A 25322-nucleotide genomic window follows, 5' to 3' on the forward strand; every position below is an offset into this window, starting at 1 on the left:
ATGTCGAATTTTACGTAGTGGAATAATGTTGTAGACCATACCTAGAAATATAGTCCCAGATGTTGAACACGGGCGGGCGGGGTGCCAGCAGCGCCAACTAGAACCCGATAACGAATAGCTGACAACCCCGAGACGTTTATCTGGGATGTTATTGAAGGGTATTACGATTTCAGTAACCGACCATCGTTTGGTTCAGACGTGCCACTGTCGGCTGCCCAAGTCTCATCACCAGGTAACACCGCTGCCATCCGTTTTATCTATTTTGTATTTTCCACATTTTATATTACATCAATAAATACCGGTAACAATGTAAACACCACTGTTTTAGTTTCGTTTTACCTCCATTCACTCAGCCATATAATTTTCCTTAAAGAGGCCAATGAGACCACAGTAAAAGACCTCCCTATCCATCTCTATACAAGTTTCTATTGGCTAGGACTGCACACGCGCACTGTTTCTATTCTAAACTGACAGTCTTCACAACTCGCTTCCTTTTCTACCAGAGTCTTAGTTGTGGTTAGATGTCATTTTTAGATTAATTTTGTATTTACATTTTGTTGAGGTAATATAATTATTTCATAGGCAAAATTAGCAGCAGATAATGCGAAAATAAGTGTAAGATATGAATTATTAATAATTCTCGTTATTCTAAAGACACTTGGAACTAGTTTGAATTTCTGGAAAATCCCAACCGGTATTCGGTAGTTTCCGCTTGATTCTGCAACGTTGCCATTTATGAGAAATCGGGAGGTAGAATCCAACGAACTACAACAGCTATTTTCGATTTAATTCTGACGCCGGTAGGAGCTATGTTTTCTGAGGTTAAGGATTTTATTTGTTCTTGTACTGTAATGGGTACAGTATCGATTTGTGAATATCGTCAGAAAACTATTATAACATTTTTAATATGAACAAACATATTCATTCCATTCAATTTTAATTTTGAAAAATTTGATTTAATTCTATACCAAATTCATTATCTTTTAGGCATAGTTGACCTTGCGAAAGTAAAAGTATATAGGTATAGTGACGTCAAAATGTCTCAATGTTGGCGCATCAACTCTGAGTTTTAATTCAGTTTGGTTTTGACATACAACAACATTCTAATCTAAGTAAAATAATGGAAGAAAAATGTTATCAAGTATAATTTATTTTAATATTATCCGATCCTAAAAACTACAGTTAATACCACAATAGTTTATAGGTTAGAGTTATAATCTCTTATCACTATTGCTTTCAAGTATTTTGCATACGTCTGACACCTTGACTTTGACAGGCTCATTCGTTTACATGTTTGAACTAATCAGACAACATTGTGTCTCTTTTTAACTAGAATAAAATGAAAAGGAAAATATTGTCTGACTAAAACAAATTTACAAATTGCGACAGGCAATACATTAAACATCTTGATGACGCATACACATATAAGCTTTGAATATACTATAAATATGACTCGATGTAATGAAACATTATAAAATGTTATTCACATTACATTTTTTGTGTTATAGAAGACGAAAAATTTAACAAAACATTTTAACGCAGGTTTCAACAGAAATATTGGGTTAACTTACGAATTCAAGATAACTTATTCTGTATTATATTCTTCAAATATACGTATAATTTTTAACACCTGGCAACGTTGCTTTTAATCGAATTCTTATGCGCTTGTCAAGATTCTCCAGAACTAGACTTGGAGTACTTGTGTTGTTAATCACTATTAGTAAGCTACATCATAAATTGGCTCTTAAACAGAAGGTTCAAGCAATTACATATTGAAGGCTCAGATGGGTCATATACTTTGTAAATATTTGATAGGTCAAGTATTATTAGTAGTACAATGAGGTTTGAAGGTTAATAGAAGCATATTTTACCTTTTTTAATATAATAAATAAAATAGGTTAAATGAATATTTAAACAAACAGTTTTTCACTCGAGGTTTTGGAAAATTTAAACTAATAATTCAGAAAACCACTAAAAATATAGTGACCTTATGATCTGTACAACTTACATTTTTTATTTATGTATAAGGATTTAAAAAAGGGTATTCAGATGGGTATGGCAAAGCTGTGTCCAAAAAAGCTTTCGTTAAATGACTGAAAAACCTTAGACCCTTCTATTTATTAGTGCATTAGTTTTTTTGGAAAAGGTCCAGTGGCTTCAAAACAGTTTTAGAGAGAAACAACAATTTTTCTCATTAATGGTGTCATCCAATGTGAGAAATTCTAATAGTGTCAAATACAATATGCAAGCCCTTATACTCCAAATAAAAATTTATTTCAATAGTTCTATAGGAGGTTAGCTAACGGTTTTATTTTATCTAGTGTATTCTTTGTAGTTTAAGTTCTATATTCAAACTATTAGCCAAAACGGTTATATAAAATGATTATTTGGTATTTCATTAGAAGAAATATAAATAGATATATTGCGATATCAAATATATTGCAGGAGGCGTTTATTTCGGAACAACAGTAGTTTTGGCTTACTAAACCTCAACAGAATTATTACTATGGGAATTGCACATATTTTACTGTATTATTAGTAAAATAAAGCTTATAATTCAATAAATATAAATGATGTAAATAGAATAAATAAATAGAAATGATATTAATACTTTCTAGAACTGTATTATGATTTTGAATGCTGTCTCTGTGCTACTACAATAATTATTTTTGATTGTTTTCTATCATTCATAAATTAAAGATATGAGAGTAAGGTGAAAAGTTCTCGCTCTGACACAGAGAGTTTGCGCTCCAATCAGTACAAAAATCAGTATGATAACTTGTTTTCTCAAGGATTTTGTGCAGGACTTGTTGCTCAGTCAACATTTCATCGCATTTGTCCCCTAACACACTTTCATCTGTTCGCGTAAATTAAGAGGTTGAAAGGATCGTAGGGAAATATTTTCACACCCTTCCAAATTATCACTTCCAGGAATGAATACTGATGATATTTGACTCTGTCGAAGAAAAGGAGATTACGTAGAAAAATGAAATAATTTTTAATCGAAAGTGAGTATTTCCTTTTCAGACAGATAACTTTTCATCTTACCCACGTATATCAAAGGTAAAAACGTAACAAAAACAAAATACAAAAAATCTAACCCCTTAATATTAATGGGACAGGTCACCATTTAAAGAAACGACCACATTTATTTATAATCATTTATTAGTAGCATTTACATACATGGTTATACGCGATATTTATTTTGATTGTGTGTACGTAAAATATTAAAAGATGTACGGCTAGGGCTTCAATTCAAAATAAATCCAGTTAGAGTTGAGTTTGGCAATCAATCGGTTATAAATAACACATCGAATCTATCCTATGTGAATATCTAAGTTAAATTTCGTCCTAAAGGAAAGATAACAGTAAAAACTGGACTAGTGAGTAGAACGAAACAGAAAACGCTCTCGTTCTTTCATTTTCCAAAACAAATTATGTATACGGGTATACAAACTAGAGATTTATCGAAACTTTTCGTGAATACATATATTTAAAATATTTAGATTGTTTGTTATTGCTTTAAAAATTCATAATTACTAGCCTGATGTTTTTGACAGATAGATCAGTCGTGAATATTGCACTCGGAATAGTCTTCAGGCAGCATCATATTTTGTAACAATAATTGCACATTCGTCACTAGTAAAATGAACTTGTAAATCAATAAATCTAAATGTACAAAAATATGTTCTATGATTAAGATAAACTATTGATAAACTACAAATGTGAGAAAGTGTAACAAATCAGTCTGTGAATGTGAACACATGCAAAAACCCAAGAACGATTCGAAAAAACCGGATACGTACTTAAATTGTATACTGACCTTGCCTTTTGACATCTCCATCTAAAACGTTTAGTATAAAAAATAGGGTGAACTTATTTTTCTTTTGTCGATATAAAAAGTGTATCAAAAATTTTCGAAATTAAAGGTTAACGACTGGCCGTTCTTTCTAAGACTAATTAAAAAATGAGCTCACAACCGAAAATAATAAATATACAAAAATAAATTAAATCAAACTTCCATAGTAATACTTGAATGGTTGCAATGACAAATTAATAAGAAAGGTACAAGGATGTGACTAAGATGCGTGCATCTAAACGTTTAGACTGTTTCGTATTCTTTGCGGATGTGTCTCGCCAGCGCGCACGAAAACACGATGCCTAGTAGCTGAAAAATAAAGACAGTTTTATTTAAATGTTATATTTACAGTTAGAGCTGGGAGTTAATGCTTATCATTGTCGTCTTTTAGCCGTAAATTTAATATGAAGTTTAACGACGGCCTACGCTTACTTGATAACTTGATAGTATTAAATTTATCTGTCACAGGTGACATTTCAGCTGTCTATCGGTAGATGAATAATCACAGACAAAATTAAATGAAAAGAAAATATTACTCTATGCGTATAATCGCATATTATATCGAACTGCTAACATAGATTTTATTTATTGTGCATGATATCGGACGGAATTGCATATCTGCGAATTACCTCAGGTGGGTATAGTGGTATAATACTTAATTTATTTATAGTACTGTAATTTATATAAAATGGTACGTGTTACAAAAAATTAAATTAAAATTGTTTTTGTGTTCAGCAAGTACAGTTTGATAAAAATGTTGTTTTATTTAATGTTATAGGACAAAATAAACTTGTCACACACTGTAATTGAACGAAAAATAATAAGAATTTACCAAAAATTACAGTTTTTCGAAATTTACATGTACTTTACTCTGTATTTTACGTGTTTCGGAATGTATTAATATGCGCCTTGCGTCTTTTTGGACAATTTTACGAAATTTACCTGAAAAGCCGCTACGACCAGGCTCACGACCCCAATACCTGAGGCGTATGTCATGAACAACTCCTTCAGTTTCTGAATGCAGGACGCCTGATAGATGTCAGCGACGCCCCTAACGCAGCTGCCGTCGTCCTTGGCGTGGGGGCAGCACGTGTGCGGCAGAGAATTATTGTGGTTGATTTTTTGCCAATCGTCTGGGCCGTTCATGCCGCAGCACATCAACTGGAACAAAAAACAAAATCTATTACCATCTCCTATCGGTGCCGAAAAAGCACTTAAAAGTATCCTTTTTTCTTTCGAAATGTTGCCGTTAATAATTCAATTCGACTGAAATATAAATAGAAAATCGATGACAGTAAAACATTCGTCATTAATAGTTACAATTTATTGTTTTTAATAATATTCCTTGATATGATCGATACATTTTCGCATGCGTTTTCCATTCCGTTTCACATGCTTACAAAATACGGGTTTTAAACGTTAACAAGTTTCAAATATAATACAAAATGATTTAAAACAGTATCAATCATTATATTTCGATATTGACGTTGATTTTTGACAATGGCAAATGTGTCGGTGTCACTCTTAAACAGTGTTGTAAAATAATTTTAAAAACCAAAAACGGAAACCCCGAAAAGAATGTCAAGTGTCATCTGTCACTGAGTGACAGACAAGCAATTAATGTTAATAGTAGTGTTGGGAACAATCGACTGAAATCTACTATCGACTGTTTAGTAATTGACTACTTTTTACTAACGACTGTTTCTGTCGCTATTTTTGGTTCGACTGTTTTTACTAGTGAATGTTTTCAGTCGTTATTTTCAATCGTCGTTTCAATCGTTTACTTTTAGTTACTATTTTCGGTTCTACTAGTTCATTCGACTAATTTTTTAACAATGTGGTTGTGTCGTCCTAGGTGCGACCTTGAAAGTAATGCGCCGAATTTATGCTTACATAGATTTATATGTAATATATGTGGTTTTATGTTTTTTTCTAGTTTGCTTGTGAATAATTATATATTATACATTAATTAAGCAGCATTTTGGAATGCTAGTTTTCGAGGGCAAAAAAATTAAATTGTAAATGATAAATAGTAAGATACTTTTAACTGGCATAATAGGTAATACTTTGGACTGGTATAATAGGTACTACTTTTTTGATAAACTTTCACGATTGTTGTCCAAGCGTCTTGTTTGTCGAAACTTTATTCCTAAAATCCTGAAAACTAAAATTAGGTTCCAAAGGTTTCAGAAATTGCACTGATTCCAAAAAATTTGAAGAATTTTTTGCAGTAGCAGTTGTTAAATTTCTTTTAAAAATATTAACGGTAAAGGGGTGAATAAAGTATATTAAATATTTGTAAGAAATACATTTTCTGATAGGAAAACTCTACTTTCATATTTTGTTGGCTATTAAGAAGAGCACCACAGTTTTTATTTGTTGACGAATGGATTATTTTAACAGAATGTGTTCAACTTTTAAAGCCCATTGAAATAATGACCACCGAGTTAACTGGTGAAAGATGTCCCACTATGTCTTTAATTATACCGTTAACACGAGGACTGCAACATTCCATCAAATGCAGGATTTTAACAAGTGAATGGGGAAAAAAATTACAAAATTGTCTATTAGATGTCATCAATAAAAGACTGGCAATTTTAGAAATGAACACGATATGCGGGAAATCCACATTTTTAGTTCCTAGATTTAAAAAAGCACGATTTGGTATTGCAAATAATGCTGAGGCGATACAAACAGTTATCACAAAAGAGGTATCTTCCATTCTAACTTCAAAAAGTACAAATATAGTTCCTCAACCCGAAATTCAAGACACAACTAACTGATCAAGAATGTATTGACATCTAGAGATATTTTGATAAAAAATGGCTAGAATGAAAGAAGTAATTACTCCAAGTACTGCAGCAATTTTACAGATTAAGCAGTATTTGGAAATGCCATATTTGGCGTTTAGAAAACGCTTTGAATTTTTGGTAAGCCCATAAAATGACACTACCTGAATTATATCAGTTACACGTAAAATATTCCTCTATACCCACAACATCTGTCCACTGGGAACGAGTTTTTTTCAAAATCTGGGCAAATAATTAACGATCGAAGAAATCGCCTGACGGGAGAAAAGTTGAACGTGATAATATTTACAGTAATTTAAAAATATTTCCGTTCAAAAATAAATAAAACTTTTATTTAAAAAGGGTCTGGTAGTTATTGTACGAGCATTTTTACGTTCGTCATGGATTAGATTTTTCAATGATTCGGTATACGTTCACATTTTATTTAGTACTTATGGTTATTGAATATCTTTAGTTTCTAGGTTTTGTTTAAGTTGTATTGTACTATTTATATTTATTATGCTGTTATTTAAAAATAGCAATTAATATATTAAAAAACGATGAAATATTTGAGGTGTTATGATTCCATTCTTTTTTACAAATTCACATAACATTCAGTATAAAAGTAATCCTACTTCCTTTAAAATTATATTATTCATTACATGATAATAGAAATTAGTAATATATATTTTTCCTTTTCTTTTTTAAAGTTAGTGCGTGAAGGAATATGTACATCTCCGTCTCGCTTATACTACCTTTGGAAAATATAAACACTTTTAAAATAACAGCTCCAAGCAATTATCTCCGTCCTTTCCTATCTCACAATTTATACAGACAAGAATTCCTACATCTTCGTCTGAAATAACGAACAGCAGCTTTTGTTATTGTAAAAAAAAAGTTGAAGCACAAACTTGGCTTGATGCCGAATTTCCGCACACTGCTCCAGGAAAATCAACCATCAAGGACTGGTATGATAAGTTTAGACGTGGTGAAATGAGCACCGAAGACGGTGAACGCAGTGGACGCCCAAAAGAGGTTGGTACCAACGAAAACATTTAAAAAATCCACAAAATGATTTTGAATGACCGTAAAATGAAATAGCAGACACTCTAAAGATATCAACTGAACGTGTACATCAAATCATTCACGAATATTTGGGTATGAGGAAGCTCTGTGCAAAGTGGGTGCCGCGCAAGCTCACTTTTGACCAAAAATAACGACGAGTTGATGATTCGGAGCAGTGTTTGAAGATGATCAAGCGTAATAAACCCGAGTTTTTGCGTCGATATGTGACAATGGATGAAACATGGCTTCATCATTTTACTCCGAAGTCCAATCGACAGTCATCCGAGTGGACTGCACACGATGAACCCGCTCCAAAGTGTGGGAAAACGTAACAGTCGGTTGGCAAGGTTATGGCATCTGTATTTTGGGATGCGCATGGAATAATTTTCATTGACTACCTTGAAAAAGGAAGGGGAAGGTTTGAAGAACGAAATCGCCGAAAAACGGCCGCCTTTGAAGAAAAAGAAAGTGGTGCTTCACCAAGACAGTGCACCGTGTTACAAGTCAGTGAAAACGATGGCAAAAATCCATGAATTGAGCTTCGAATTGCTTCCTCATCCACCGTATTCTCCACATCTGCCCCAGCGACTATTTCCTGTTCTCAGATCTCAAAAAAATGCTCGCTGGGAAGAAATGTTCGTTGAATGAAGCCGAAACTGAAGCCTATTTTGAAGCAAAGGACAAATCGTACTACAAAAATGGTATCGAAAAGTTGGAGGGTCGCTATAATCAGCGTAGCATCCTTGAAGGGAATTATGTTGAATAAAAAAACTAATTTTGCCAAAAATATCTGTTTTTTGATGGTAGGCCTGGGACTTATCAATTGACCTGTTATTTCAAATTCATCGTTTTCGACAGACAAATAATTAATATTGGGTAGAGAACATACTTATTAACATACGATTGTCTAAACGTCCAACCAAACCCAAACAAAAGAAGCACTTTTAATGTACATTAAGTCATTTCGTATTGTGAATAAATTAGTCACGAATTAGGAAAAGAACAATCTGCTTCCACCGTAGCGTCTCAATACTTATATTAGATAAAAAAATTAAATCGTCGACTTAGAATAGATCCACCTAATTTGTCTCCAAATAATAAGTCACATAAAAGCAAACAGTTAATAACGATTATATCTGCACTGGCTGTAGAAAGTCAATATTTGTATACGCGATAAACCATAATAATTTACGAAGATAGGCTCAATTTTTAAATGATAACTAAGTACATAAAATCTGTATTTGTCACCTGTAAACAGTTTTGTAAATTCCTCAATAAATATGTAAAAATCGTTCGTAAACGGATATTATATTATATTTAGGTTATGTTCGTTAAAAGCGGCTGTTTTATTATTGAAATATAGGGTTATAATATATATCTTTTAAACCATAGAGAAATAGAGATTTAACTTCATAGGAAATTTTGGCGAAATGTTTCGCGACGTCCAACATATAGATGTCGCTACGTTTAACATATTACTTGTTTTATTCCCTATGCTAAGAGCCGCAACGGAATCTGATATGCAACGAGCCCAGAATATGTACAAATGGAAGTGGATCAAAATCAAAATTATATAGAAGGTAAATTAAAGGAGTCAGTCACATTTCTGTTCTTAATTGTTACCATTAATTTCTAAACTGTCTTGCTATATTTGTAGCGCCTATTTCCATCGTTCCAGGCCCACAACCAGGGTGTTCGAAGCAAGTATCATCGATATTTGAACAAACTCCAGAAGGTAATGGTAAAGTTTGTATTCATTCAGCCAGTATCCCCCTTTCTGCTCATTCTTACTGTTACTTAATTGACTCTATAACTTCAGTCCAGATGTTCCTATAAGAGCAAACAAAGTTTTATGTTGTACCGTAGTGTACATCTCAGGTTATTTAGTAAAACTTTTTAAAAAGAAAATAAGTGTGATTTTTGTTTACATACAATTATGAATAAATCAGTAGACCCATAAATTTAGACTGACTTTATAGAGGCAAGACAATATCTCGTAAGTTTTTGCTTATGGTTTGATATATATGTATATAATATTTATATTTTATAGATATATTTATTTTTATATTATATTTATATTTTGTAGATAAATTTACATTATAAATTTATATTTATTGTTATTTCGAAATCACCATTCAACTATCGATCAAGTGCACAGAGTAACTGCGGTTATTGAAAGAGCGTTTGAAGAAAAGAAATACTGCCCTGCAATATTCCTGTATATCTCACAAACTTTTGATCGGGTTTGGCATTTGGGATTAATCTGTAAGGTGAGCAAATTTTTACCGCGTAACTATTGTCAATTGCTGGAGTCATATTTATTTGGAAGAAAATTTCGAGTATCGCACGAAAAGGCGTTCTCGACATTTAAAAATATCTCGGCTGGAGTTCCTCAAGGTAGCGTCTTAGGACCTCTCCTGTATCTGCTCTACACTGACATTCCAACAACAAAAGAAACACTTCTTGGAACCTTTGCTGATGACACAGTAGCAGTCAACAAAATCTACAAATGGACAAAAGATTGGAAAATTCAACTTAATAGCTCCAAATCTGTCCACGTTAATTTTGCATTAAGGCGAAATAATAAAAACTTAATTATATCACTCAATGGATGCCCGATTCCTCAAGCAGAATCAGCAAAATACCTTGGAATCCATCTTGACGGTAGATTAAATTGGAACCATCACGTTAGACAAAAAGCAAAACACATTAGAACCAAAATAAAACAACTATACTGGTCCAAGATACTCCCAACTTGATCTAAAATCAAAGAGGTTGATCTATAATACAATTATAAAGCCAATTTGGACCTATGGGGTGCAAATATGGGGTTGCACTAAATATTCAAATCAGTTAGTCATACAGCGCTGTCAAAACAAGATTCTTCGATTGATTACCAATGCCTATCGCTATGTAACCAATGAAGAACTGCACGATGATCTGGAAATCAAATGGATTTGCGAAGTTGTGCAGGATTTCGCCTTGAAACACGAAAGAAGATTACTAAATTATTCTAACGTGGAAGCAATACAACTGCTGGACAGCGCACAGGATGTCAGGAGACTGAAACGAACAAAACCATACGAACTTGTGTGAACATTTAGTGTGTATTATTAGTGTAAACTATAGCTATAAGTTAATAATTAATAAATAATTATAATTTTATAATTGAGGAATACATACTGATGTATTTTCTCGTACTCGTCTTGCTTGCTAATTAATCCAAGCACATAGGAAAAGTAGTAATAAATTAATTGTAATAATAATAATAATAATTAAGATTGTACTAAGCGTATCTAATAAAGATGTTATAAAACAAACAAAAAAAATTATTGTTATAGATTATATTTATATTTATTTATTTTTACAAATTATATTTATATTTATTTATTTTTAAACATTATATTTGCTTGTATATTTAATTGCATTTAATTTAATACATTTATTTCAGAAAAAAATGGTTTTTTATTTAAATTTTATTGGCCAATTAAATATGAGGTCAAGGCTGTCACGTGCCAAACATTACTAATGAGCCAATCAAATGTCCTCACAGTAAAATATTTTTCTTACAGGTGCCTATAATGGAGATTTAAATTGACCAATCAAATTACTTGGATGGCCCATTAGGGCTCCCTCTGGATGTTGGACAAAGCAAAACTTTGGGCCAGAGTCCCCTATTGAGTTGCATCTCTATTACTCTATGTTTTGAACAGAGACAGAAAATGTTTAAGGTTGGTTTATAATTTCTCATAGTTATGTTTCCAGAGTAACTGTTATTATGTTACCATCGTAACCGTTGTTATGGATGAAATTATAATTGCGATTTCAATTTATTCTCAGTAGTATTTTAAGATATTAAGATATTTTAAGATAAGTATTTCAAAGTTTTGAAGCATCCTGTCGAACTCTATTGCTATTTTTGTTAATTTATTTGAAATATGTCAAAACATGAGATGATATTATATGTTATTGAAAAATGAAGATGATTTAATTTCATATAGAATCCTATATTGGGATTAATTTGTTTTATTTTGGAAATAATTTTGTTGTATGTTTTCTCATATTTATATATAAAATCCACATTTTATACATCTAATTATTATCAGACTGATGTACAGCGAACAGTGTACGGGTTCAGCTAGCTGCATCTGTATCGATATGATATCCATACCTTTTGTAACAATAGCTATTCTCCAATAAATTTCATTGTTTTAATATTTACCGATGTAGAGAACCATCCGGTTCTAAGTTGATATTTGAAATTACCGTGTTCAATATGACGTTTATTGGCGATATTGGTTACTGAACGTCATCTTGCAAATTTACCTTTCTTTACTTTGAATATTGTTATCAGAGCAGTGTGAATATATTTTTTTATTTATTGGAATTGGTTTTCTCTTACGATCTTAGGTAGTGTTGTGCTGAAGGTCTCTGTGTCACATTTCCTTATTTATTTATCTTGGTACATCAGGTGTTTGAATTTGAACGAGTCGGCATCAGTAGCAAGAAAAAAATCACACTGTCTTTATCAGATATAAATAATAAAAATGGTTTGTCGTACGTATTAGCAAAATTACTGTCTTCGATGTTACTACGAAAAATGGTTAAATATGGTAATGTCGTGGGAAAGCATCATAAAACATTAAAATCAAAAGGTGACTCACTGAACAAGCTTTTTTTTTATGATGTTTTCACTAAAAACCGACGATTAGCGTTGGCACATGAACAAACAAGAAATACTTAATGATTTATGGTCTGATATGATATATGATCTTTTACAACGTTTCTGGAAGTTGATGGTGGAAATAGTTTTAGATTTATAACACTAAGAGAGCTTTGCAGAGACCCAAACAAATGGTGGTCGGATGGAGCAAGGTCTGGGCCATACGGTGGATGCGTGACAATCTGTTTCTTATTGCTCAATTCTGTTAGGTTAGGCTCGAGCAGTTTATTCTGAACAATTTCTTTATAATCCCACCAGACACTTAATATCACCTTCTCTGGCATCAATGCGGACTTTGCCTCCTTCTGTAAAGCTTTTCACGGCTTTGTCCACGATTTTTTTCACACGTTATTATCATATGTGATCCACTTTTTATTGTCCATAAACACATTCGCTTTAAAAGAACTGAAGTGATGGATCCATGTTTCATCCATTGTCACATATCGACGCAAAAATTCCGTTTGTTACGTTTAAACATGGCCAAACACTGCTCAGAATCATCAACACGTTCTTGTTTTGGGTAAACAGTGAGCAAACGCGGCATCCACTTTGAACAGAGCTTTCTCATGGTCAAATGCTCATGCAATATAAAACCAACACGTTATTTTGATATATTTACGATGTTAGCTAACTCCCGCAACTTCGCTTTATAACCTCATTTGGACGTCCACTGCGTTCTGCATCATCGGTGTCTCTACGACCACGTTTGAAGTCAGCAAACCAACGTTTTATTTTTGTTTGTGAGGGAGCGTAGTCCTTACAACACTTTTCAAGACATTGCTTGGCTTGAGCGGTATTTTTTCCCATCAAGAAGAAGTGTAAAATTAAAACACGAAATTGTTTTTGATCCATTGTTCTGAAAACAACAAATGTAGTGCCACTCTTAGCACAATAACTCACAGACTTACGAGTACAATATCGTGAAATTTTAACAGCTTTCTAGATTTATATGTTGTATAAGTTATTGTAAAAACAAATGGTAGGTTAGTCTGGAACGATTAGTATGTTAACAATGTAACATTCGTTACAATGTCACAGTCGTCCGGTTGTCTGACGTATGCAAAATTCTTAAAAGCAATAGTGATAAGAGGTTATAACTCTAATCTATAAACTATTGTGGCTGCATAATTAACTGTAATTTTTAGATGTACTATAATGTTAAAATAAATTATATTTGATAACATTTTTGTTCAATTACTTTATTTAGATTAGAATTTTGTTGTATGTCAAAGCCAAACTAAACTACAACTCGGAGTTGATGCGGCAACATTGCCACGTTTTGACGTCACAAATTTAGATGACGTACGTTAAAAAATTGTATTTCAATTGTGTATTTTAATGTCAAGTAATTCAAATACTGTAAAATTCTGCGTGCAGTAACTGACTAGCTATGCACGCCACTGATACTGTCGACCAATAAGTTATTTCCCCATTTAGACCTTTCGAATAGAATTAAAACAATTTTATTTTACCGCCATCTGTTACACCACCAGAATTTCATAATAAAAAGGAGGTGATTCCGAAAGTCTAATCTCTTCCAGACTGTCGTCGGCAGTTTTCTTGTTCGAAATACATCGCTCATAATTTATTAGAGTTTTTAAAATAGACCGTTCTCCGGATCACGAATAAAATAAAAACGAACAGATTCAACACCACTACGGCCGATTTGTATTCCACAACGCTCACCGAGTCATCGAAGAAAACACCGTTGTCTGTCTTGTCGCATATAAATCTCTGCGTTTAATTTAGATAATTATAAAAATTACCATTCCGAAGAAATCAAAAAATCAACGGTTTGGACAACGTGTTACCAATTCGTAGCTGTTATTAGACCGGTACATTTTTTTTATTTATTAATATCTTAGACCTATAAATTAGACAACAGTAAAAGCCCTAGCGGGCGTCTAGATTGGCCAGAGTATTTATTCTAAACGAAATTAAACGATAACACAAGATTTGAAGCTTTGTATTTTATTATTTCTTTCGGTGTATATAACTGTCCGGACCAGATAAATAGGACAAACAATTGAAATAATGTATCTTATAACAAATTTTGTTGCAATAAATTGACTTAAACAAACAAAATAGCAATCCATAGTCTATTCAAAGTTATTTTGTATATACGTCATTTAAATTTGTGAGGTCAAAACGTAAATAAAATAAATGAACAAAAATGTTATCAAATATAATTCATTTTAACATTATAGTACATTGAACAACTACAGTTAATCATACAGCCACAATAGTTTATTGGTTAGAGTTATAACCTCTTATTACTATTGCTTTCACGAATTTTGCATACGTCTGATAACCGGACCTCTTTGACAGGCTCATTCGTTTACGTGTTCGAATTAATCTGACAGCAGTGTGTCTCTTTTTAACTAGAATAAAATGAGGAGGAAACCATTGTCTTCTAAAACGAATTTACAAATTTCGGCAGACAATACCTTAAATATCTTGATGATGTATCTACAAAAAAAATTTGAATATACTATATATTACCTTAACAAATTTTTGTAAACATAAAATTAACCTAAAAATTACTTCCTAACCATAACTATTATAAACAACAACGCGTGTTTGTGAAATATGTCAAGTTGGTTTAGAATAAATGGCCAATAAACACGTAAACTGGGTTCCTTTTACAGTCGTCTGCTGCCCTTATCCATTAGGCCTAGAACATTTTCAATGTACGATTTTTACCAATACGTAAATTTCGCATCTAGGACTAGTACTTTAACAGGTCACATAGATGGCGCTACTATAATTAAATCCATATGTTTTTTAGTTAGCCCTAACCCTCAAAAGATGCGTGTATAAATTTGACAGCTGTCGGATCATTAATTTGTGAATTATAGCATTTTGAGTGAAGCAACTTTTGTTATCGTGAAAAAAATAGACAAAAAGGAATTTCGCCTGTTGATAAAATATTGCTTTTTTAAAGGGAAAAAATACAATTGAAGAAAACACTTGGCTTGATGCCAAGATTTCGGACACTACCCCAGGAGAATCAACCATCAAGGATTGGTATACTAAGTTTAAACGTAGTGAAATGAGCACCGAAGGAGATGAACGCAGTGGACGCCCAAAAAAGATCGTTACCGACAAAAACATTAAAAAAATCCACAAAACGATTTTGAATGACCGTAAATTGAAATTGAATGAAATAGCAGACACTCTAAAGATATCAACTGAACGTGAATACTGTATCATTCCCGAATATTTGGATATGAGGAAGCTCTGTACAAAGTCGGTTAATTAGTGGTTATTAAATGTAGTGTAAATTAAATCTCCCTTTATTATTGTTTTCCACAATAAACTTTAACCTTGTGCTTAGCGCACTTGATAATACATAATTTATAGTATCAATTAAGATTATTACGGCAACCTTATTCGTCATAATTTCCCTCTAGAAACCAACAACAAATGTTAGAGGTTAATAGAAGGGTTTAAAAATAAACCGAAGAATCTTGTAATCGTGTCAAAGCCGGTTTAGTCGCACCGCTTGCTTCAAAAGCGCTTATTTATGAAGCTTCCTTTAAATGGTCCCATTCAGGCTTGAAACAGCTCAATTAACTCTAATTTAGAGGTTAAAGGTAGGCTATCCGGTTGATTTAAAAATAAGCGATGCCTTGATGACAATTTTATATTTTTCGTCAATATTTCTACATTATATAGTCGTTACAGAAAGCTGTAGACATTTATAAGATAAAATATTTTTAACAAAAAAATTGAACCGACTTTAAAAAATAAATAACGAACTCACTAAAAATTAAAAAACAATGACACTTGGATTTTTAACACAAAAAAACATTTTAAAATAAAATATGTACATAACAATCGTTGTAATAACTAAATAACAATAAACAAAAACCTTAATTAACATATCTACTACACGTATTTTATATTCTGTGATATACACACAATTTAGCTAAACCTATTTATCTATTTGCAATATTATTTTAACTACCACCACCTGACTATTTTGAAGTCAGTGCTGAACAAACCCAGTTATATTAATTTAGATTTGTTTTGTTGGCGATTTAATTTTTTGTATATGTCACAAAATTATATTATTGTATTGTTCATTTATTATACTCTCAGTAGGTTTTTGAGCTATGTCTTTTATTTTGTCCTGGGATATTGCCACGTCGATAATATAACACATTTTTGCCAAATATTTTAAAAAAATGTAAATTTAAAACCTTTCAATTGTACACTACATAATAATTTTCGAGATATTACAGATAATAAGGTGCGTTATATACTTTTGGATAAACAGAATTATAACAGGGAAAGACTCAAAGTTTGCTTTCAGTATAAGAAAATAAGGACAGAACTCTGATAGATTAAAAGAATGCCATTAAACAAATATGGAAAAGGGAAAAAACTGAAGAAGTAATTCTGATCTGTTCCAAATTTCTTTGTTTATCATTTTATAACACTGGCGGTGGCAATCTCGGAAGATTAGGTTTTATTGGATTGTAAAGATTATTTTAATATTCAGCAAGCAAATAGATTGAAATCCACAGGTGTAAGGCATAAAAGTGATGCAACAAGTATTAGGACATGGGTAAATGGGGTCAAAAATAATGGAGGTGTAAACATATATAAGCAACAGTCTCAGTTCTTGGAGACCTACTTCTTTAAACATCTGTATATGGCAAGATAAAATACATTTATCATTATACCGCCTTGTTTTGTTTCCTTTTTGTCAAATATCTTTAAAAATGTAAATTTAAAACCTTTTAATTGTACACTACATAATGATTTTCTAGATATAATATTACAAATTACTCTTACAGAACTCTGATAGATCTCTAATAGATTAAAATGTTGCCATTAAACAAATATGGAAAAGGGAAAAGACTGAAGAAGTCATTTTAATTTGTTCCAAATTTCTTTGTTTATCATTATATATATATATATATATATATATATATATATATATATAAAGTTATTTCAGAAATTAAATTGTTTTTGATTTAAAATGTATTGGTCAATTAAACGTGACGTCAGGGCTGTCACGTGCCGCACCTGCCTGGCAAACTTAATTAAATGTCTTCACAGCAAAATATTCTTTTACAGGTGCCTATAATGCAAATTTAAATTTGCCAAGCAAATCATTTGAATGGCCGGTAACCCCATCTAGATACTGGGCAAAGCAAAACTTTTCGCTAGAGACCCCTATAGAGTTTTCTCTCTATTACTCTATGATTATCACTGACGGTGAAACGACAATCCCAAAATGCAAAAGTTTTGGATTAAACCAGGAGAACTATCAACGAGTTGCCGAAAAGGGGAAAAATGGTAGAACTTGATGGAAAAAATTTTGATTAATATATTTAGTAGCTTTTTTCCCCAATAAATGCCTTTTTAAAATAAAAAAAAATGATCGGAATACACGAAAGAACCTTATATGTTAGATACCTATAATGCTCAGTTAAGTATTAAAAGAGATAAAATATATCAAGTGTTTTTAACATTATGTGTGTGTGTCATGGGTTATTAAAGATGAATATTTAATTGTGATTAGGGTTTAATACTAAAAATACCCAGATGTATGCCTACACATATATTTACATAAACGTTTCTACAAGTTGTTGTCTCGCTATTTATATAAAATATTGTCCTACTCTTTCTTTCATTTGTCTGTTATTTTATATAGATTTCATGTACGTTTGACATTTCCATACATAAAATAATAGTTTTCCCATTAGTATATTGGGTTATTTAGTGTATGTTCAGTATTCATTACTGCTGAAGCCCACCAAATACTTTTAAAAACTTATCGCGATGCGGTTTCATCATATTCTAATATGCCCACGAAAGTAAAAAATGATCAGCCATATTTTTGCATGTAGCACAAGCCTTCGATAAGGTTTGGCATGAAGGCCTTGTTCATAAACTACAGAAAATGTTACCAAAACAACACACCGAGCTACTAAAATCGTACATTACGGCTAGAATGTTTAGAGTTAAACAAGAAGAAGTTTACTCTACAATAAAATAATCTAAAGCAGATGTACGTACTACAAGGAAGTGTACTGGGGCCAATGCTTTATCTACTTTACACTTATGATATACCACAAATGGAGAATATTACGATGGCTACACTTGCTGACGATACTGCGATTATAGCTATCGAAGACAATAGTGGAAAAGCCTCACGAAAATTACAACAGGCAAGTGACAATATAAATAATTGGACACAAGCTTGGAAAATAAAAATTAACGAAAATAAATCTGTGTAAGTGCAGATCACCTATAAACAGACCGTACAAGCACCAATAACATTAAATAACACTATCATTTCATATACTAACAAAATTTATATATGTCCAGGAATGCACCCACAATACCTTTTGGCATTTAAGTCTATATGTACTTTGTTTACAAGTCTATGCACTTGTTCTATAGTCCTGTGTTTATTACGAAACCCATATTGATGATTATTAAGCCTCTTTATATATAATTTCTCAAAAACTTTTGAGATTTTTAATGCTAATCTTATAGGCCGCTAGGAGGTAACATCTTCTGGCGTTTTTCCTTTGCAACTAACCATATGACCGGGAAATAATTCTTTCGTAGTATTGCGTTAAATATAAATGTTTCCAGGCAGATTAGCACTTGATGAATCAACTGTTTTTAGACATTCATATGCGCTGGGAAAGATCCAAAATAAGGCCAAATAACTACCACATCAATTGATTCAAGATGCCATTTCGAATCGTTTTAACATCAGTGTTTCACTGCTTGCAAACTAAATATCGTATTATTGCCAAAATACCAGCAAGGTCAACCAATAACCACCAACATGTTGCCAGAAAGATGAAGGGAAAAAGTGAAAAAGGGAGAATTAATTGAAATTAATTTAAATAAATTAAATAAAATAATTAATTAAATTAAATATGGAAAAAGGAAAACGAAATTACTTTTTACCCAACCCATTATATCTCACTACTCAACGACTGTGTATGTTAGACATGTTACCATTTCGAACAGCGGTAGATATATTATACTTAATTAATAAAACGTGAGTATAGACAATGTGTTTCCAATGCAGCCTTGTCTAACAGACGTCTGTTTGCAAACTACATTATTCTCTACTTAAGCAGATACAAAAGACGGTGTTGACGGTTCGTTATTTTTAGATTAAAAACAATCTTCGCGTTAAAACTGTGGTTTCTTTAAAGTTATTGACGGAATTTAATTGACGCTGTCGACTGTCGATTTTATTAGAGAGAATGTAATTATTATTTTTAACGCATCAGTTACAGTAAGTTTCGTCGTTATATATCAAAAATACGATTTTATGGAGTATTTTATAGCCAGCCAATGAGAGTTAAATCCGACCAATACGATGGATGAATGAACAGCAAAGTTTACTGGTACTTACATCGATAAAACTGTTGATTATCAAAAGTAAATTAAAGAATTAGAAGCATTTAAAACTCCAGGGAAGTGTTAAAATGAATCCTGGTATAAAATTAACACAAAATCGAAGATTAAAACACATGTAGGATGTGAAAATATCTCAGGTAAGTTATTATTGTTAAAATAAGATAAGAAGCGAATAATTATTGCAGTTAAAATTCCAATGGATACTATAGTAGATGAAACCAGAGATAACACAGGCAGTGGCAATCCCGAAAGATTAGGTTTTATTGGATTGTAAAGATTATTTTAATATTCAGCAAGCAGATAGATTGAAATCCACAGGTGTAAGGCGTAAAAGTGATGCAACAAGTATTAGGAATTGGGTAAATGAGGTCAAAAATAATGGAGGTGTAAACATATATAAGCAACAGTCTCAATTCTTAGAGACCTACTTCTTTAAACATATATATATATATATATATATATATATATATATATATATATATATATATATATATATATATATATATATATATATTGAAAGAAAGATTGTATTAATACATTTGTCAACATATTATTATAGAATATTTAATATGATTATTAAAAAAATTTATAGAAAAACAAAATTTAAGTATTCATAATTTTTGTCTTAAATAGTATAAAGCATTTAAAACTGTTTAAGTTTAATATTACATTATTTTACAGAATAAAAGTTATAGTTTTCTTTGGTTTATCATTTATTTGATACTAGATTTAATTGATTTTGAAGACAGGACAAGAAATTTGACGTGGTAGATAATATTCTTAAAATATATTTAAAATTTGCAAGAGGCGGCAACGTGGCAAAATAAAAAATTCAATAACTCCGTACAAGGGATTATAAATATTGATACATTTTTCATCATCAATCACTAGTTGATGTCGAACAGACCCTTCCTGTGTCTGAATTGAATTGAGAACTGAGTCACTACTCAGTAAATTCCTAAAAAATCGTAAGTTCAACAATCGATCACATATCGCAATCATTAAGGAAAACTATTTGGTTGGTGACGTCTTGTCATACAGTTTCACCACTGTTGCTCATATAACCAAAAATTAACTTTGAATATCCTTAAAAGTCGTCCGCATTATTCAACAAATTCACACAAACTGCCGGCTTGGTGGCAAAGGCGATGGGACGGTCCTCCTACTGTTGCGATAGCCGCGGGTTCGAATCCTGCTGGGGCATGGTCGTAAATTTATGTTTGTGATTGTTTAAAATTTGTGAATGTTCTAGACAAGAGTGTAAAATCCGACAAGGAAAATGATCCCAGTCACGCCAGTAACCAGGCTGGGTAAGACCGGATGTCTTCTGGGATGATTTCTAAAGTTGGTCACTCGCCAATCGGTAGGCTTAATGCTGAGGACCGTGGTTCAGAGCCCACGTTAAGCTTTAGGTCCAGTCCAGATAAACCCATAGTTGGTAAAAGGAGATTTTAAAATATGTACAAAAAAATTCACACAAACTGTTGAATTTTCACAAAACAAGTGAGAAAATTCATTCATAATCTTAACACAAGCAAAACAGGTAAAAAGCGTTCGTAAAAAAGTTAGTAAATTTGAAAAAACGTAAATTGAAACAGTCTCCTCTTCGTTTTCAGGACAACGAATTGACCTACTTTTTAAATAGAAATGTGTGTCGTTAAAACTAACATCGGTAATTGATGCTTCTTCGATGAAAAAGGATGGTATTGATTATTCCATGTAATATTCATTGTGCGGTAAAATATTAATAGAATGTTCTTTAAAGGCCACATAATACAAATAACCATTTGCCATTGTCTGATGATTGTTGCTTTCTAGAAAAAATAATATATCTAAATTATTTAATAAAATAATATCAGCTTCACAGTAGCACAAAAATTATTTTTCGTGGTATAAAATTCGTTATTTCTTTGTTTCATCTAACAGGTTATCTAATAACTTCACCAATGATAAAAATGCATATATTGATGATCGAAATTGAATTTATTACTTGATTTATTTATGTTATGAATGGGTTCAAGGTACCTTTGAAGTACCTTTTCTTAACATTTCTTAGTACCATTCCATATTAGTATTTATCAGATTATGCGGGATACAACTGGAACAAATCTTTTTACGAATTAACAATCTTGTTTTATAAGATCACATATATGCTTTCTGGCACAATTGATTTTGGAGAACTTTCACAAAATTCATTTCGGCAAGCAAGCGTCGACCAACGATTATCAGTTTTAATAATTACAAAATATTCCGAAAGATCTTCAACCAAGTTATAAAATTACTCCTGGAGCAAAGATCGACCATGGATGTACTCCTGAGGCCAACACTGAGTTACACCAGTTTTTTACAGTGCTATAAGACAATGTTTTATCACCATATAGGTAAGTTTATCGATAAATTGTTGTTTTGATAATGACGAAATTACAGCATGTTCCGAAGGATGTTCAACAACACTACTGTATAGGGTGCCCGAAAACATACGCAGAATTTCAATTAACAGTGTTTTTGTTTAAATAAACAGTTTCATTGATACATTGTGGGTACCTTTGATTTTCAGTAATCACATAAAAAGAAGAAATCAATTGAGAGAAATTCTGATAACAGAAAGAAGAAATGTCAGCTGTCAAATTCCTTTTTTGTTGTTATCTTTACCACTTGTTATCTATCGAGATATGCTGAAAAATAGTTTTTCCAAGATCTTCAGAACTGATATTAGCAGATAAGGAACGTTTTGTGACCTATGACAACACTTAGTGCTGCCAAGACAAGAGATATAAATAATAACTATTGTATAGGGTGCCCGAAAACATACGCAGGATTTCAATTAACAGTGTTTTTGTTTAATTAAACAGTTTCATTGATACATTGTGGGTACCTTTGATTTTCAGTAATCACATAAAAAGAAGAAATCAATTGAAAGAAATTCTGATAACAGAAAGAAGAAATGTCAGCTGTCAAATTCCTTTTTTGTTGTTATCTTTACCACTTGTTATCTATCGAGATATGCTGAAAAATAGTGAAAAATAGTTTTTTCCAAGATCTTCAGAACTGACATTAGCAGATAAGGAACGTCTTGTGACTTATGACAACACTTAGTGCTGCCAAGACAAGAAATATAAATAATAACTATTGTATAGGGTGTTCGAAAACATACGCTGGATTTCAATTAACAGTGTTTTTGTTTAATTAAACAGTTTCATTGATACATTGTGGGTACCTTTGATTTTCAGTAATCACATAAAAAGAAGAAATCAATTGAAAGAAATTCTGATAACAGAAAGAAGAAATGTCAGCTGTCAAATTCCTTTTTTGTTGTTATCTTTACCACTTGTTATCTATCGAGATATGCTGAAAAATAGTGAAAAATAGTTTTTTCCAAGATCTTCAGAACTGATATTAGCAGATAAGGAATATCTTGTGACCTACCGCCTGTAAAGTGATCTAAAAAATAGGAGACTAATAATGTCCGTAACATTTTGGGGACGACCCTTAACAGTGACGTAATTTGGTGTAGAATATTCGAAGTCCTGCGACACCAACAGCGGCGATCGATGAATATTAATATTTATATACCTTGAAAACTAAGTACAATCTAAACGAAATGAATCGACTTACCTCGTGTTGAGCGACGTCCCATGTTTTCCTGATGTCCATGTTACTGTAGTACTTGTACATGGTGGAATTCAGCTTGTTCTCGAGCATGACCTGAACCTCGTTCCTGTTGACGTAGCCGATGATGCCCACGGTGATTTCAGCAACAAATATTATGCCCAGGAATACGGAGAACTGCAACAAATGAATTAGATCATTAGTAAATGCGAATTTTGATGAGAATTACGATCCGTTTGACAAGAGTGTATAACAGGTCAATTGAAAAGTACCCGGCCTATCATAATTTTCGATACCATTTTTGTAGTACGATTTGTCCTTCAAAATCATGCTTCAAAATAGGCCTCAGTTTCGGCAATGACCTCTTAAATTCGACGAAAATTTCTTTTGAGATCTGAGAACAGGAAATAGTCGCTGGGGGCCAGATCTGGAGAATACGGTGGGTGAGGAAGCAATTCGAAGCCAAATACAGACGCCATAACCTTGCCAGCCGACTGTTTTCCCACGCTTTGGAGCGGGTTCATCGTGTGCAGTCCACTCGGATGACTGTCGATTGGATTTCGCAAATATTCGTTGATATCTTTAGAGTGTCTGTTATTTCATTCAATTTCAATTTATGGTCACTCAAAATAATTTTGTGGATTTTAATGTTTAGCCGGTAACAACCTCTTTTGGCCGTCCACTGCGTTCACCGTCTTCGGTGCTCATTTCACCTCGTCTAAACTTAGCATACCAATACTTGATCGTTGATTTTACCGGGGCAGTGTCCGGAAACTCGGCATCAAGTCAAGTTTTTGCTTCAACTGTGTTTTTCTTTTCAAAAAGCAATACTTTATCAACATGCGAAATTCCTTTTATTCAATTTTTTTCACAATAACAAAACTTACTTCACTCAAAATGCTATAATTCACAAACTAATGATCCGACAGCTGTTAAATTGATACACGCAACTTTTGAGGGTTAGGGCTAACTAAAAAACATATGGATTTAATTCTAGTAGCGCTATCTATGTGCCAGACCGTAGACTTTTCCATTGACCTGTTATAGTGAATTTTTTATTGTATAGTTAATACTTGTATTTTTTTTGTAATGGAATGACTGTCGCTTTATTCCATGCTTATCCGACCGACTTCAGCGACATTACTATAATTTAATGACTTTATTGTTTTTATTGTTGGCATCCTATATATTTTATAATTCAATACTTTACAATAAAAAAAAATTGATTTAATTCAAATCCTGCGTACATTTTAGGTCACTCTGTATAACACCAATCCAACGAAGTAAACAATAATAAAGATATATATGTCTTACATATGCATTGTTTTACGTACGTATATGATTTTTCTGTTTCTATAACCACCATTATTTTTTCCTCAATAAAAAAAGACACAATTTATATTAGATAGATTACCAACTTCATATTACACTTTATATATGCGGTTAATTTCAAGGAAACAAGCAGGATAAGTGTTATCGTGCGACAATATAAGAAGTTTCGTCGTCTTTGATATTATAGACATTAAAAATAAAAATGCCTTGAAATGGAGATGTGTTACCATAAAAAAAAAACAATCATAAAATAGACTTGGAATGCTGTGACAGCGGGCTTGTTTAGTGCTTGTGCTAAACTCGAATCGGTTGAAAATAACTGGACTTTTAAATCTCTGAAATATCCCACAGTTCTTTTTACTTTTCGTATTTTCATATTTTTGCCCGAAACATACGAAATGTTGGACAATATATTTACAATAAATGTACAATATAACCATCTTTTGCGACAAATTCTTTAAAAAACGCGGATTTTTGGACTCAATATTCGAAATTAAACCCGAATAACTAGCCGATACAAATATCGGAGCTGCAGAATTCA

The 25322-nt window shown here is 32.1% G+C and overlaps 1 protein-coding gene and 1 long non-coding RNA gene across 3 annotated transcripts in view; one reads left to right on the forward strand and one right to left on the reverse strand.

Annotated features, from left to right (window-relative positions):
* Positions 1 to 3147: 3147 nt before the first annotated feature.
* The window catches only part of LOC143199401 (CD63 antigen), a 40756-nt gene continuing 18581 nt past the window's right edge, over positions 3148 to 25322 (reverse strand). The window contains exons 3-5 of the mRNA XM_076409194.1: positions 23456 to 23626; positions 4802 to 5020; positions 3148 to 4168 (exon numbers count right to left, since the gene is read on the reverse strand). Of these exons, the coding sequence (XP_076265309.1) occupies positions 4103 to 4168; positions 4802 to 5020; positions 23456 to 23626 (456 nt within the window). The 3' untranslated portion in view covers positions 3148 to 4102. The remainder of the gene's footprint in view (positions 4169 to 4801; positions 5021 to 23455; positions 23627 to 25322) is intronic.
* On the forward strand, positions 9248 to 9678 carry LOC143199413 (uncharacterized). Of its 2 annotated transcripts, none has more exons than XR_013006417.1 (2): positions 9248 to 9293; positions 9371 to 9678. It is a non-coding gene; the product is annotated as an uncharacterized LOC143199413 (long non-coding RNA). The 2 variants fall into 2 exon arrangements; XR_013006418.1 differs by having other exon boundaries at positions 9392 to 9678.

This window comes from Rhynchophorus ferrugineus, unplaced genomic scaffold (assembly GCF_030347505.1).
Source record: "Rhynchophorus ferrugineus isolate W39M unplaced genomic scaffold, kcgeb_rfMv2 rfM7, whole genome shotgun sequence".
Taxonomy (NCBI): domain Eukaryota; kingdom Metazoa; phylum Arthropoda; class Insecta; order Coleoptera; family Curculionidae; genus Rhynchophorus; species Rhynchophorus ferrugineus.